At 35.1% G+C, this 17,529-nt stretch overlaps 1 protein-coding gene across 1 annotated transcript in view; it reads right to left on the minus strand.

Moving 5' to 3' along the window:
• The window catches only part of LOC134529275 (filamin-A), a 786,080-nt gene that overhangs the window by 463,577 nt on the left and 304,974 nt on the right, over positions 1 to 17,529 (minus strand). Inside the window, exon 10 of the mRNA XM_063363172.1 lies at positions 4,726 to 4,983. Coding sequence (XP_063219242.1) covers positions 4,726 to 4,983 — 258 coding nt within the window. The remainder of the gene's footprint in view (positions 1 to 4,725; positions 4,984 to 17,529) is intronic.

The following is a 17,529-nucleotide window of genomic DNA, read 5'->3' on the forward strand; positions in this document are numbered from 1 at the left end:
GACCGAAACGATGGAAACGACATGATATATTAAATAAATCTGATCAAGCTTGTGATGATCACTGTCTCAAAAATGAAAGTTACCCTGAGGTTGGTGGTAAAACGGAAGACACCAGAGATCATAATATTTATTATAAATGTGCAAGGAAGATGGTGGTAGAAGAGATTGATTACACATCATGGAAAGATCCAAACATATTGGCTGACCGGCTAAGACTGTTGGTGGCATCTGTTCGTAGAGGAAACTATTCGAACATTAAAGAAATATCCTTCATACTCAAAGAACTGAGGGAAGCTGGCTACATACGATAATGGCTTAAATTAAATGTATGTGTATAAACTTGAAGATAAATTAATATATTTTCTTTCCAAATGGTATCTACCATTTATCGAAATCTGGTTTCTAAATAAAACTTATAACTTAAAGGTGCAAAATACGTTACCACTGCCGGTCAAAATGTATACTGATAAAGACATGTTAGTAATCATGCAAAGTTGGATAAGAAAAGTAATTGGAATCAGTTGGAACCAATTGAAGATGGAGCTGTTGGAGCAATTGGAGCCATTTGGAGCCATTTGGAGGCCGTTTAGAGCATTTGGAGCCATTTGGAGCTGTTGGAGCCATTTGGAGCATTTGGAGCTATTGGAGCTATTGGAGCTAAGAAGTAGTCGTTGCACGTCTATGCAGGGCTAAATGTTTATGAGATTGCTGGCTTTCGCAAGTGATTCTGTAGTAGGATAGAAATTGTGTAAAAGATTTTGTGGTGTTTTATTTCTCGAACCTTACACTTTTCTGGTACTTTTTTATAATTAAAGTTGTTTTGTATCGGCCGGGGATCGAACCAAGGACCTTAGTCGATCTAATCAATCGGTATATAAATTACAAATTTATTTAATGAATTTTGAACTTTTTCCCGAATCTCTAGCATTACAATTACGAATTTCCAATATGGTAGTCTTGATGTCTGATAGGATGATGGTAGTAGAGGATTTAAAGTCTCTTTAAGAATGTTGAACGTGGTTTATTCAAATTATTATTTTTTCATAAAATTAAACTTTATTGCATCGATCGAGTATCGGACCAAGGACTGGAGCGGATCAAATCGATATGTAAGTTAATGAGTCATTTTTTTGATAAATTTTGGATTTTTTCCAGCTTTTCTAGCTACATTATTACATTATTTCAAGATGGCGGGGGGCTCCTCGGTAATAAATGATTACTGCACTGTAGCGGGTCAGAATAAAATTATCCAGATGGAAATGTACTCTATAATACGAGTACACACACAAGATGGTGTACTCCAGCAGGTGGTAGCTCCTGGTAGCATGTACTGAACATAAAATGTCGGATCCATGATGGTCGACAAGGTCAAGGTCAAATTTCAAGGTCAAGGTCAAAGATCAAGATCAATGTCAAAGTTCAAGGTCAAGGTCAAAGTTCAAGGTCAAGGTCAAATATCAAGGTCAAAATCAAATTTCAAGGTCAAGGGTGTGGTGACCAGATAATTATACTAACATGGTATCAGCACACACTATCAGACGAAAACAAGATGGTGGTCTCCAGTGGATGAAGACAAGATGGCGGACATGACGTCATATCAGCTGACGATATATGAACCTTGGTATTGGTGACGGTAGATCAGTCTGTAGGTGGCTTCTGTGGAGGAAGGATCAGATGTTTTTTCTATTTTTTGCCCTCACCGGTTTTGAACCAAGGACGGGAATCGATATAATCAATCATTATATTTATTGTCAATTTATTTAATGAATTTTGAACTTTTTCCCGCATCTCTAGCATAAAAATTACGGATTTTCAAGATGGCGACCATAACGATAATTGCAACAGTTACATCTTAATACAAGATGGTGGTTCTGTCTCGAACATGTGGTGCTATTATTACTTTAAATTTAAAAAAATTACAAGTCCAAATATGCATGTTATTTTTATATATACCATATTTAATTTTCAGTCTGGTAAATGTCTCGATGGCCGAGCGGTTAAAGGCGTATGTTTTCCAACCTAGAGATCAGAGCTGCGATGGTTCGAATCACAGCGTTTCCAATATATTTTTCATAAAAAATTAAATTTAAAATGTTGATAAGGTTCATAATAGCTATGGTAGGTAATGGAACATCGATATTATGTGATGATACAGAGCGATGCTGGCGCTCTCTAGGAACAAACGACAGAAACAAAGTCGACGGTATCCAAGATGGCGGCCTGCAGCGGAACAGAAAAAAATCAATATGGCGACAGAGACTAAAATTTCATCATAATGAGTGGGGCGCTCGATTTAAAGATGGCGGATCCAATATGGCCACTGAAGTCAAGGTCATGGTCACGGTACTACTTGTCCCATTACGCTGTGTCCCGTTACGCTCATCCAAGATGGCCGTCGTGACGACACAATCCAATATGGCGGACCGGCTCCCGGCACCACAGCCAGAAGCCAGGCGCCGGACCGGCTATCCTACACTACTCTCCATTTTCAAAGAAAAAAAATTATTAAAGACCATGAAAATATTTGCTGCATTGAGAATCCTTACACCCGAGATTTGTATAGGGCCTTGATATTTGCTGGTCTTTAAACATGACAGTTATTCATAAATAATGGATATTTATGGATTTTACTACTCGACTCGAATTCAACTCGAACTTGAAACATTTCTTGAATACTCGCTCGAACTCGACTCGACCTAAAAAGCCTATACTCGCATGACTCTACCTCACATATTACAAAACTACAACTTATTTAATTACATTGAATCAAAATTCAAGTAACATCATTACATAAAAAAAATATAAAAAAATAAAAGAACACAAAAATATAGCATGAGAATTTTATTTTCTTTAAAGTTTTATCCTTGAACCTACTACATATGATGTATGACTTTTATGTCAAATTTATAAAATAAATTTATACATAAATTAATTGTATTCCCTATGATTATGCACCACTTAGTAAACTGATTTCAATATACTTACACTGATACTGATTTAAAACATACATTTGCTAACTGATTTATTTATGGTTACCTGCTGATTAAAATATATTTTATTTCAAAATTACACTTTTCTTAAAGATAAAATGATCGATTGGTCAAACATGTACTATGAAACAAACTTCTTACAAAATGAAAATGTATACTTTTTATTAAAGAAAAAAGTTGTTTTAAGTAAAACCATTTTTGCTTCAAAATCTTACATTTGGAAATCAAAAAGGGTGTTATAAAAAAAGGACATTAATCTTTTCTGTGGCTATCAAATGTAAACATAGCTGGGCTGAAAATATTGGACCTTCCATGCTAACACTTCTCACTGAGACATCTGTAGTATGTGTGTATAGTAGGACTATGCAGTTCTGATTTTTATTGGTCCGTTTGGTTCCAGTTCGGTTTTACATCAAGAACTTCATTTCTCTGTTCCATTTTCAGTTTTTAGAAAGAAAAAATAAACATGGCTACATTAAAAATGAATGAGGATAACTGGGTCATTATTTGGTTGTTAAAAACAATTAAAAAAACTTAAAAGAGCAGTACACTATTTGCATTAGCCTAATACTTATTTATAAGTTTTTTTTGCTAATGACAAACCTAGAAATAGGTAGGCCAATCATTGCTGGCGTCATAATCCCAACCATGAAGATACATTTTAATTTTCTGATTCAGCATTTTTGGTACTTATTTATATATTTTTCTTACAATTCAAATGTAATTTGTTCTTTATAGTCAACAGTTTTAAAGTAATTTACATTATAAGGCTATATATATAACTTGTATGCAATGTTTTATTGTGATTGGCCTTTAATGTACAAACAGCCAGAAATCATAACATTCCAACAGGGAAAAAAAGTACCATCAATATATGAGAGGAACTGAAAGATACCATATTGTTTTAACACCGTTAGTGCCATAACAGTTTGCTTCATTATTATTATTTGAAATTTCTTCTTTGTTAATTTTTAAATTAGAGATCACACGAAAAAATGTTTATAGCAGGAAGTCACTATGAACTTCAGAAATTCTATTTACAAAGACAAAAATTAGCTGAATGTAATAACAAACAAACAAATTTTGACACTAAGATGGTGTCTTTCGGTTCCTATCTCTCCCCAAATTCACTGTAGACAATACTATATTAAATACAATTTCCGTGCGTCATTCCATCGTAATAAATTGAAAGAATGTTTGTTTATCTTTTACTCGTTAGGTAACAGAAACTTACAAAAAATACCCAGAACTGAAACCAAAGATTAGAAAGTCAATTTTGGGTCAGTTACTTTAAAGAACCAAAACTGAGACCAAAAAATCAGGGAATTGCAAATGCCTTGTGTATAGCATTGTTTTATACATAATGTATTTTTTTAATAGTGTCAGCTTATAGTTACACTAGTCTAAAAAAGTAAAATGCATATTGTATACAATTAACTTGTTTGTACATATTATTTTTATTACTGGCCAAAAATATTACAACAGCCCAATAGAAACCATTTAATTACCACCATAATTTCATCCTAACAAAACATTAACAGTTCATTCTTCCTTTATACAGTTTCATTATATCATTATTTATAGTTATGGTAAAAACACACATAACATCTGAGAGTATATTATAGATATTTAGAAAAAAAACTAAGAATAAAATTTATGTCGTAAAATACATTGAGACAATAAGAACAAAAAAAAAAATATTTTTAAAAATTATAAGACTCAAAACAATACGTACCTAATGCTCCTGTTTCACCATTTGTTTCCACAGTGAAAAGTGCAGGATAGCCCACTACACCACCAACCAAACCAGGGCCATAAGCTCTAATCATTGTTTCTTTGTATGGACCAACATTCACCTCGAATGGTGAGCGAGGTATCTCTTGGCCAGAAAATGTCACCATCACTACATGGCGACCCTCTTTACGAGGGCTATAAACAACCTCGTATGTGGAGCCATCAATTTTACGCATCTTCACTGGCTCATTAACTCCACCTAAAATCATAAAATCTGGTATATAGAATTTTAAAAAAAAAATATATATATATCCTTTAAACATGGTACAAAATAATTGCTTGACATCAAAATAACACATGATACGGCAGGACTAAAAGCTACAGTTGAACAGAGTAAATCACAGAAAAGAATAACTGTACATGACAAATCACAATCACAGTAAAACATCATAACATCACAAAGAATCAAAAAATGGCATGTTCGTTGTTAGTAGGTTTGTTAAATAGAGAGGTGTTTTGCTGATTATTTTGCAGTGTAAGTGCACTGGCTTTCCCACTCAGGGAAAATCCACTGCAATTTAGGCACACCATTGGGAACGGCCTTCACTAAATTTTAAAATTTATTTCAAAATATTTTCAGCTAAATTTAAACTAGCAAAATTATTATTCCCAATGCAGGTGTCCTCAAAAACACAGTAAAGATTGTAATGTTGCAAGACTCTGCCCTCTCCAGTTTTTACAAGTATTTGTTAAAGAAATAAATATATTGTCAATCAGAAGGAATCAGCAAATTATGTAAGTTCCAGGTCACAATGAACATATTTATACCTGCCTTTTATTATTAGTAATATCCTTGTAATGAATATTGATATTTAATTATTTTATTGAGATAATCCTTTTAATTACAGTTTTACTGCTTTTTCATTTGGGTGGATATATTATGTATGTAAGTATACCTATATTTAATACTTTATTTTCTTAAGTGTTTTTAATATAAATGTCATTACTTATGTGGTTCATATTGTGATAGTAACGTGTTTGGATTGTGTGATAATAGGTCTGGTAAAAGAAAGAAAAATGTGCAGCGACACAGCAGCACCGAAATAATAGATGATAATTTATCACATCCTTGGTAAGAGAGAGAGACGTTCACCAGGACTGGGGATTCCCTGAATTTTGTATTAGATTAGAAAGAGACAGAGGTGTAAGAGAAAGACAAGAGACATGTGACAGAACTGAAGGAAGGTACACTGAGCGTGAAAGGACTGAATAGTAGTTGTAAGAATAAGTCTTCTAGCGAATAGCAAGGCAGCTTTTCAGGGAAGTCCACAACTAAGTAGATTTTTCTTTAAGCTGTGTGATGTGCTGAGTTTCGTCAGTCGTTCAAATAATGTGCCGAAAGGACGTGCAGGGCCGGTGACTCGCAAACATATTATGTATAACATTGTAAGGGCAAACAATTTCACATCTGGGCCATGCCACAGTTAAGTATCCACCATCGTTTTTTCATAGATTTTCAGACGTTTAATTAGAATTAGTAGGCCCTAGACATATGGCGTAAGCCCGGGTGGTCGGCTTGTCCACCGGGATTTATTTCCCATGTACTTTTGTACCTAGACGTTGAAGTCGCTAGGGACATTATTACATGAAGGAACAGAACAGTGAGTAATGATCAGCAAAAATGAGTGTATTCTGCAAAATATTTTGTAAAGAATATGTAAGTTTGTTATTCTAAGAAGAATTTAAATATTCAGTGAAACTCATTTAAATGTCAAGAGTAAAATTCTTTGAATAATTACATAACCATTAACAGAATTTCACACCCCACTACCTACAACAGTCGCTGAGAAGGAACAGTTGTCATCTTAGCCACGCACGATTAGGACTTGTTACAATTGGCTGGCCCAAATTATCGTAGTTCATTTTTCCACACATCCTGAAGAGAAAAACAGTCTGTGAGAGAAAACATTTCGAAATAGTGTGAAAATGTCAGAGATTGAAAGTGATGCCATGTTGCTGAATGACTAAGCAGTTCAAACAAGCTACGAGCATCTGCGAGATTTCTACACATCAGGGAGTAGTGTTGGCGAGACACCAAGATTCAGTTGTATCTAGTTTACCGGTACGTGGACGTCCAATCACGGGACATGAACATTGTCTATACAGAATTTCGTAGAACATCGCTCTCTGGGACAACGAGGGACTGATCTCTGAAAACAGCATGTCAAACAAGGTTGAATATTAGTCTAAATTTGTAAAATTGATTGTAATGTTTAATTTATTGTCATGTTAAAAATATGATAGGGTAAGTGTGAACATTCAGTTAAATATTGGTAAAATTCTTCGATTTTAAAATGAGTAGGTACCGATAATTCACAGGTAGGAGATTTTCTGGGTTTTTCATAAAAATTGGAAAATAATGAAAATGTGTCCAGTATGAACCTTGAACATGAAGCAAGAGATTTTCCTTGTTAAAGGAAAAATCAGTAAATGTGGCATTTCTCGGAACACTCTGAAAAAAATTTTTAATTTGGAGGTCATGGGGGTTCAGACACATTGTTTCAAATATTGATGGGAATGATGCAAAGTATGACACAGAACTTAAACAGGAAATGAAACAGATCAAACATGAGCAGCACAACATGTCATGGAATCAACAAGAAATCAGATAGGAAATGACACAGAATTTACAAAATTTGGAACAAAATCTAAAAAAAGGATTTGGGCAGCAAAATTACACAAAACTTGCAGGATCTTACTCTTAAATTTTAACATGGACAGTCATAATTAGGAAGTAAAATTGAAATAATAACACAAGAACAATATAAACTCATACAGAAATTGGAACATATAACCTAAACACGTGAATAAAGTCAAAGTGAAATTCGATAAGAAATTTTGCAGGTGAGAGGAAAGTAGATAACACAGGTAAAGCAAAAGAGCTACAAAAAGTAAAAACTCACATCGATAACATCAGCACTGACATAAAAAGTCAAATTTCTACATGTACACAAACACTTGAAGTAGGGGATTTGCAGATTACGAAAGTACAGGCAGATGTTGAAACACATAAAAGGGAAATTAGCATGTTAAAAGAAAACATTGAATTTGTCGGCCAGGATGTAGAGAACAGAAGAGATTTAGGACATTCATGTAAAAGTAAATGAAAACAGGGGAATTTACGTACATTAAAGAAAAAATTTAGGAAGATAAGTATACTTCCGAAAGTGTAAACAGGAAAGTGTAAAGTATGTGTTTCTCATGTGTGCATGCGTGTATATATTAGTGGCTATACTTTGGAAAATTTATTTAATATATGCTTACATATGGGTACCTTGGAATTTTGCAACATACTGCAAAAAATTCCATGATATAAGATGAATTAGATATTTTTTTCTAGCTAAAAAGAATTGTGAAATAGAATTTTTTTTTTAGATTTTGAGGTGTGTCTGTGTTCTTTTTTTCTAATTTATTTTTATTTCACCTAGTAATTTTCACTCTGGCGTAAGACTTTGTATCATGTAATCTAAAGTGAATAAATTCTTTGTTAAAAAATCATATATACTGTGCCTTGCTATTACGTAAAATTATTTTAGCTAATACACTTTTTGCAATATAATTTTATAGTACTTTATTTAGTTCGCTGTGTGGTACCATTTAGGGACATAGTGTACCGTAAATTGCACTACTGTGCGTGTGTGTGTGCGACCAGTACTGTGACCCATACCATAATTTCAGTGTGTGCTATTGGGACGTGCGAATGGTGCACGCCATGCATGAGCAATGCCCTGGAGTTGAGTTTTCATTGCAGCATGAGGATAGTTCTGCTTGACACCTGGTAAAGGCAACACATCTGGGAAAGATACTTCTGTGGCTACTTTGCAAGGCACCACTGGGGCTGGGTTGCAAAGTAAGCCAAAATGACATTGTGTTCGACATCTGCACTCTGCTGTGAGACCCGCAACTTGAAAAGTAAGATGGCTCCTATATATGGCCCCTAATTTCGTCAAGACAGACTGCTGTGTTTTAACTTTTGAATAAGCTATTAATTGTGTTTCCAATCTTGTCCAGCTCGTAGCACGGAACTACACATGGCTTTCCGCGCATCTAAGTATTTTTTGCAGTTTAGTTTGGTTGAGACTTCACTATTTTAACAACTTTTGGCAATTTTCTTCATGTCTGAACCATGAGATTATTGGTGCACAAGATTGTGCGTGCAAGGTAAGCACGCCCTGGCTCGTGCATTAAACTGTGTAGGCTGTGCGCTCAGTGTAATTCCTCCTTCGGACACCTGCTGGTCTAAAGTGTGAAGGAGGTGGGTGTGGGGTGCTGACAGGAGCGCTACACTAGCCGAATGTCATCAGAAAAGTTGGTGAATTTCCAATTATTTGAACTTAACCTTTTTAGCCCAAGCTGCAGCAAAAACTACACAACTTGCTTCTGCCTTCCCCTGAAACAGTTTTTACTTAATTACTACTATTGTGGAGTCGCCTTCAATAACTTTATTTTTTTTATTTTTCTCATTAACGAGTCGTCTCGACACACATTTTCGCAACAGTAATAAATCATGAAGTCTGTGGCACACCAAAGTACGTCAATAAACTTTGGTAATGGTTTAGCTATTAAGAGTTAGTTTAATTTTTTTAGGTAATTTTTATAAGCCCGTACACTGCTGTACATAATTTTTTGTTACGCAAAAATATGTCAACAAAAATACACAAAGAAGTAATGACAATTATTTCTCTAAATGGGTTTCACATTGCCCTCAGTTATTTTTTATTACCACTATTTGAAAAGCACTTGTGCTATAGTAAGTGAATTTTCACGATTTGGTATTATTTTGGGTTTCTCACTGCATTAGCGTTGTACCCGATTGGTAGGAAGGGGGCAGGGGGATTATTTATTTTGCATCACATTGGGAATCCGTGGCAACAGTATGATTATTATACTAAAAATGATTAAATTATTTTATGTATCAGGGTGGCCACTCTTCTGGGATAATAAAATTCCTGGTTTTTTCCAGGTTTTTTCAAGGGTGGTTTTTATCAATATTTGCATACAATTTGCATTTTTGTTACACAAAGCACACACAATATGAAGTTTTATTGGCGTTAAACAATAGACAACTTAACTATAGGCTTAAAAATTAAATCAATGAACTTGCTTAAAACAAAACCTACCACCAACAAAAAATTTATAATCTCACGCCACAAAAATTACTTGACACCAAACGCACGTGTTTTGCCTCTCTTGCGTGGCTGGCTAATGCTGTTCTTCCCATCCATGCTACCGATATTGATTTTAACATTACACAAATTGCAAATAGCATGTGTCCTGCACTTTGGATCTTTCTCCACCCATTCAAACTCTTCCGTATATTTGTCATTGTACGTGGTGACCGAACTTGTTGACATTTTGATAGTCTGCGCCAATTACATGTTAGATTAAAAAATTCAAAACAACGTCCCGCACAACTAAACTTTAAAAAAAACTCGAGAAAAGTATCCGTGATACCGTGACGCAACAACATGAGCGCAAAGTAGAAACAAATATACATACAAAACTAGTGCTACCAACATGCCGTGCGAGAAATTACTACCACCCTACAACAACATTTGCAGCCAAAATGCTGTTGCTTTTGAAGACAGAAACATAATAAGTATGGAAGTCTGAATTGTTAACGGTTTCTTACGTACTACAAAAGTTTTAAATGCAATATGAACAAATTAACTTTCACAAAATATAGCACATGAGCACACTGTCGTGCTTCGACGGGTGGTGAACGTGCTCATTTAACAGCCGTATGTTATTGTGATCGTTACTTCACAAAAAAAATTCCCGGTTCTAATAAAAATTCCTGGTTGATTCCAGGTATTCCTGGTTTTTTTAAGAAATCCTGGCTATTTCCCGTATTTCCCGATTTCCCGGTTGGCTGGCCACCCTGTGTATGTTTTAATCTCTAAAAGATTGTGTTCTTTAAAGTTATGTTTCTTCCTCATAAAACATTCTATGGTGTGTCATGCACAATTTTAACACATATTAGTTAGCATTTAAAAAATTTTTTATACAGATTGTTTTTGTCATTCTGGCTTGGCTATAGTGAGTAAAGATTTTGTTCATGTGTTTACAACATTTGTTTTACTATAATATTTTCTGATAGTATTTCAGGGATGTATCCTTCAATGAAACAAAAGAAATTTCAACTATAAAATACATGCAATAACTTGTACCGACAAGCACGCGTCTTCTCATAGAATATATCCAAGAAGGCTGAGGTGAAACTACTACAGTTTTGATTATTATTTTAAATAAACCCCTTACTAAGTATGATTGTATTTCTATCCTGATTAGCGTATAAAATATTTTTTTTTAAATAAACTATTCTTATGACAAATAACATTTTGTGATGCATTATCATGTAACGCTCAGGTTACGTTGCTTTTTTTACAAAAAGTTACCCTGATTTTTTAATGTGGTTTTCTTTACTTTACTTTTATGTATGGGATTTGTGAACTTACTTAAGTTTAGGGAATTTTATTCATTCTAACATGGTAGGTGTTTTCTGTCTTAAGGACTATGTTATTTACGTTAGTAACATATAATGTTTATTTTGCTGAATTCTTTCAGTCGGTGCGGTAACTGTTCTTATTAGCATAATTCAGCAATTGTGGTGGCATCTGGGTATGGTTTCTCTAGTGGAGTGTCTGGTTTTGTATCCTGGGTCATCATCTTGCGGTTATTTCAATGTTTTGTGTGTAGTTGTGTATCTTCAAGGAGATAAAAGTATTTGTTTTTAATTTTATTACTTACATTTTTATATTGCTCTTTAGGTCAGTTAAGTTAACTAATATTTCTCTATGTAAATAATAAAATAATCTTAGAAAACAAAGAGTATTTACATTCATTAAGAAAGAGGAACAATAAACATAAGTTTTTATTTCTTATAAATTTTGTTTGTGCCAAAACATTGATATAAATTTAATTATTTTATGCATGCCAAAAAGAGTTAGCACATAGTATATGTTGCGGGTGTGGCCTAGAGGTTTACAAATTTCCCAATGTTTGCACACAAGTATTTTCATTCGTTTTCAAAGTCCGTGGCTTCCACTCCGCTTTGTTAATAAAATCATAAGGTAAGTAACCTGCCAAATAGTAAATAAAGTTTTAAAATGAAAGTTTTTATGTGTACATTTAATTTTCACATGTTATTCAAAGTTTATTTTAACTGTATAAAGAAAAAACCATAACCTTACATCACTCAATGGTGCTAGAGGGGGGGTGTCAACTTTAGGTTCCAAATAAAAGCATGTTTCCAAAAGATGACAGTACTGTCAACTTTCGGTTACAAGCAAATTATTAACATATGAAGTGAATGAAACTTCTCAATGAATAATGTGAAGTTTCATTTAGGAAACAGTGGAAAATATGCATGGGAACTTTAAGGTGACATACCTGTTACCCTAAGGTCCTGATGTGTCAACTTTAGGCCACCTGTGCAAGCTAACAATGTAACAATAATATACCTTAGGGTTTTGTTTCTTTCTTTGACCACATAGTAGGTATTTTATCATAAATTTTAAAGTCTATGAAGAATATGCAGTGATGTCCAGAGAAAAAATTAACCCAACAGTATTACAAACAAGCAAAGAATTGGAAAATCATGTGGCATGGTTAAGATCCATTATTGGTCATCACGAAGTTGAGTTATTAGAAAAGTGAGAAAACATTGATGGTTAAAAGCCTTCGTGAGCTGTCGTTGAAAGTAAAAAATCTTCCAGGTGACTCAACGAAACTTACAATTCAACTAGCAGGTGGAGTGCTGGAAACAGAGGCTACAAGAAATGTACGAGAATAGGAAAAAACTGTGGAGGAAAGAATAAAAGAATTTCAGCAAGAAAACCTGATACAGCATTAAAATAATCCAGAAGAGTTACAAGTTGAGATGATGGGTGAAGAAACAGCTGTTGAGTCCAGAAGCTCAGTGTTGCCTGATGAGTCTAGGCTTAGATATGAAAATATAGATAAACTTCAAGAGGTTGTCAATGCTTGTGCCACAAAAATTGAAACAGTAACAAAAGAAACTGGAAGTGATGATATAGTAGGAAAGACATGTTTGCAAGAAGTTCCATCACCATTCAAAAGAGCACTTTTCTGGCTAAGAGAAAAGAAAGTAACCACTAGTGAGACATCGGGAAAAAATTCCTAGTGTATTACTTCTGCACAGTGGCAAATTTATCAAGAAAAAAAGTATTCAGAAAAGAAGAGAAAAGAGGCTGAAAAACTTGCCAGAAAGGAGGCAAGAGTTAAAAAAAAACTCAATGTGATTAAATCCAAGCGATCTCTAACGGCCATATCTAAGAGAGATGAACAAATGTCTTCTTCAGATTGCTCAGACGTGATCTCACTAACTTCTCTGATATGTCTATTGAAGAGGAAGAACAAGAAAGCACTCTACTGCATCTCCAAGATTTTGCATTGATTAAAGTATACGGGAAAATTTCATTTCGACTTTATGTTGTACAAGTTAGAGAAAATGAAGAAAATTAACATTACTTGGGGATTTTTTTAAAAAGAAATCCACAAAGTATGAGATTCTCAAAGACCGAAGAAGAAGCCTATTTTAGCCAAGAGGACGTAGTCCGCAAGACAGATTGAGTTTTAGAAGAATATATATTTTAATAATCCTAACAAAATATAAGTTATGTTATAATGTCAACTTATGGTACCCAAGATGTCAACCTAAGGTTCTGGCTGTGTTTTACATGTCAACTTTAGGTGCCTAGGTAAGACCCAAATAAAAAAGATAAAATAAATTATGACAAAGGTTTTTCGGGAAAATATATAGCGAATCAGTAAGTCAAAAAAAAATAGTGCTTCCAACAATAACAACATTTCACTAATATGTCTTGTAGTTTTGAATAGTTCATGTGTTCATTTTTTAGTTTGGAATAATTCGTTCAAAACCACCCCTTAACATGTCACCTATTGGTGCCATTACCTTAAACATATTTCTTAATATACTACAAAAATACTATACATATATGTATATAAAAATAAAGTATACTTTAGCTATCAATATAGTATAGAAGAGAGCTATTCTTATAGAAGTAACTTATTTAAACAGAACAGAAAAATGTATCCCTATACACTATCTATAATTTATTACTATACTGCCTAAAAGTTGGCACTCTTCTTATAAGCATACCTATAAAATAAAGCAAATTAAAACACGTTTAATAAATAATTCAATAGATAGTAATTCATAAACATTTTATGCCTATTAACTGCTGTCCTACCATATATTACTATAAAGAATTTAAATGTTTTATATATTTAAAGAAACACATTGAGCCTGCGCTAACCTTTCATATATTACAATAAAGATTTTTTTTAATAATCACTGTATCCCTAAACTTATGTATCATTAAAAGAGTATAAGCATACACATTACTATAAAGATATTTTTAATGCATATTCTTGAGCATCCTATGCCAATCCAAGGTGTTAAAAGTATGCGCCCTATACTCGTCTTGACGCACCAATGCTAGCTACAGAGAACTTCCAACATTTGACTTAACACTATGATATGACTATAGCTGAAGAGATGCTCGTATACTTGATACTATATAACTTTAATATTATTATTTAGCTAACCACTATATGTAAATATTTATTATTTTTAAGAAAATTATGCTTACCACAAGATGAATATGCCTTTTAAAAAACTAAAGGAAAGTATTTAATACTGAACGTAAGCCTATATGCTACCACAATTTAACAAGTAATTAAGACTTAAAAGCAAACTCATTACACAACTATTAAAATAAGAGGTATAAAAGAAATGAACTCCTTTTATTTTTTTATTAAATTTTACATGTATAAATACTTAAGTGAAATACTTAAAATGAATACCTTTACAACTTTTTATAAGTATAAAAAAAGTAAAACAAATATGACTAAGCTAGCACAATAAGCATACTTCTAATAAATAATATATGTATAGCTTTGTTATAGTGGTAGCAAAGCCTCTGACTATAACAATCACTAAAATACAATTTTTTATAAGGACATAGTGGTAATAAATGCTTAACTTAGGCCAATACATTTTTCAATATAAAAAGTTGGCAGACTTCTGATATTTAAACATAACTAGTACTATAAGTTTAAACTTGGCACCAGTAATAAAGATAGCAACCTTTAGCAGATGATAGACCACTGTATTTTTTTTAAATATAAAAAAACTGGACTTTAATATTATTTAAAATTTTTTTAAATAATTTTTAAATTTTTTTTAAACTTGGTCCGCATCTGGGTGTACCGCCACCCAACTGAAAACATATATTCCTTACTTAATTCATCCTCCCTCAACAGATGCTCTGGTCTAGTGGCTAACATGCCTGCCTACCAATCTGTGTCCCCGGGTTCAGGACGCAGTTGCCGCAATGAAGATTTTTATTCATAATAACACCAGCACTTCACACCAGTGCTCCCTAGCTCCAAAAATATGAACCAAGATGGCCGCCGCCAGCTATGACATCAACAGCAGATGCCTCTCCGGGGCGAGAGGAGGAATAAAAAGCAGAGAATAACACCACCAACTAGCATTCCTCTTTCCCTGCACCCGCTCCTCGCTCCTGCCTTGAGACTTCTCCTCTCCTCCCTTGAGGGGCCTATGTTTAACATGCTGATCCTACCCCTTACTCCCCCCTTGCCATAGGTAAGCCCCAAAACCATCATGATTTCCCTAATAACATTTAATCTGATTATTAATTATTACTAAAGAAAAGAGGCCAACCTTTAACTTAACGATTTAAGTTTTTTGATTACATTATTATTTCATATTGATACTTAAGACTATCATTTTCTCAGCTTACTTGATAAATTTTTTTAATTAAATGGACATATGAGTAGTTGCCTTAGTGGGATTTTGTGGGTAAATGGCTGTGGGCAAAGAACTTCGAGAGGCGATAAATTTAGGTTGGCACCATCCTGGACTGCAGAAGGTCCCAGTAAGAGTCACAAGTAACAGGAAATCAGCCCGTAATCAACCACACAGTCCCAGAAAGTTAAGTTACAATTGATCGAATATTTTGGACTGAAAGCATGCAGTTGGACCCAGAAGTAGCATCCACTGCACAAAAAATAAATTTCAGGTTAACAACAAAATTATACCCCATTGCGTAAGAACATGACCCTAGGAAAATAATTTTTGTTGCTTTTGCATCCACTTACCAATAATATTGGTGAAATTTGTGGGTCAAAATATGACTATTTCTGCAGCAACAATCCAAATTTTTGGACAAAGAAGTTCCAGGAACAAAATATGAAAATAGCTTCACTACACTGATTCTTGGTGAAAGTATGGCTAAGGATTAAGGATTAGAGGGAAACTATCCCATAATGATGAGACTACAACTTGTGCCCAAAACATTCGCAGTTTGTCTTGCCTAAGTTTCACTAACAATATTTTGAAAAATTCCACAGGAGACAAAATGCTCTCGATGGGAGAGAGCATTGCGTAGCTAAGCTTGAGTAGCAGAGCCAAGTAAGGGGAGAAACTGTCCAAAGACTGCAGACAGCAAGTGTGCATGGCAAAACTTAAATGTGGTAAGAGAAGCATATTTACTAGCGGAGTGACACAAAATGGCCTCAGTTAAGGTATTCTGCGGTCATGGTGAGAGAACGGTGCACATGCAAGGAGGTGAAGAAAATGCCCGAGTGGCTGGGATCAGGGCTGCCAAGTAGTTCCCAGAATATCACCACTGATACCCTGTGCAGACACCGGCTAATTCCTGAGAAGGCTATGTGCTGAAAGTTGCACGGCAGAGCCAGACAATTTAACTGGAGTGCGTAGTACAGTGACAATAATGTGGGACTCCTTGCAGGCCACTAGATAATAGCGCTAAGCTATCGTAGGTGCCTGCTTACGGTGTGTGGCATAGAAGGCTGAGATAGAAATATTGAGATCAAGAGGCTTGAAAAAAATACAAAATTATGTTCCATTAAGTATTGAGATATGATAAAAAAAAAACCCTGTAAATTTACATGTAAAAAATGTTTACTCAGTAAATTAAAAAATATATAATGGTGCCATAATATTAACTAAGAGAGGCACACAATATAATCATTTTCCGTAGTAATATTTATCATCATTTTTCAGGTGCTAAATATAACAGGGGGGAAAATCTGGCACGCACCCCATCCCCCACCCCGATAATTTGGAAACCGGACACGCACCATCATGCCCGGAGACAACCGATAAAGACGAACCCCGGTGGCCCCTACACCTGTCTCTGACAGATGCCACACTTCGCATGACCATCGAAGAGCCGCCGGAGCCCGCCACAGATGCCACGATAGCTATGCGGCGGGCGGCGGGGGACGAGGGACGAGGCACCATCCCTGCACCACGCTACAACTTCCGGCTGCGCCAGGTGGCAGCACCGCCCCGTGTTGCACGATACAGGAGACGAGCCGACAGCAGCACGAGGCCGCCGAGGACGACGAGAAAGTAGACGTAGCAGAGTCACATTGGGCTCCTTCAGGGGGGGCGGGGGGCCATTGACGTTGAACAGGGCGATTCCCTCCCTAAGCCCAATGTACCTCACGCCACTGCCGACCCCCTCTCCTCCCACCGACACCATCTGTTTCAAGCCTCCCGCCAAATAGTGCCGTGCGCGCCGTGTGCGCGCCGTGTGTGCCGTGTGCGCGCCGTGTGTGCCGTGTGTGTTGTGTGTGTTGTGTGTGTTGTGTGTGTTGTGTGTGTTGTGTGTGTTGTGTGTGTTGTGTGTGTTGTGTGTGTTGT

This window comes from Bacillus rossius, chromosome 2, assembly GCF_032445375.1.
Source record: "Bacillus rossius redtenbacheri isolate Brsri chromosome 2, Brsri_v3, whole genome shotgun sequence".
NCBI classification, from domain to species: domain Eukaryota; kingdom Metazoa; phylum Arthropoda; class Insecta; order Phasmatodea; family Bacillidae; genus Bacillus; species Bacillus rossius.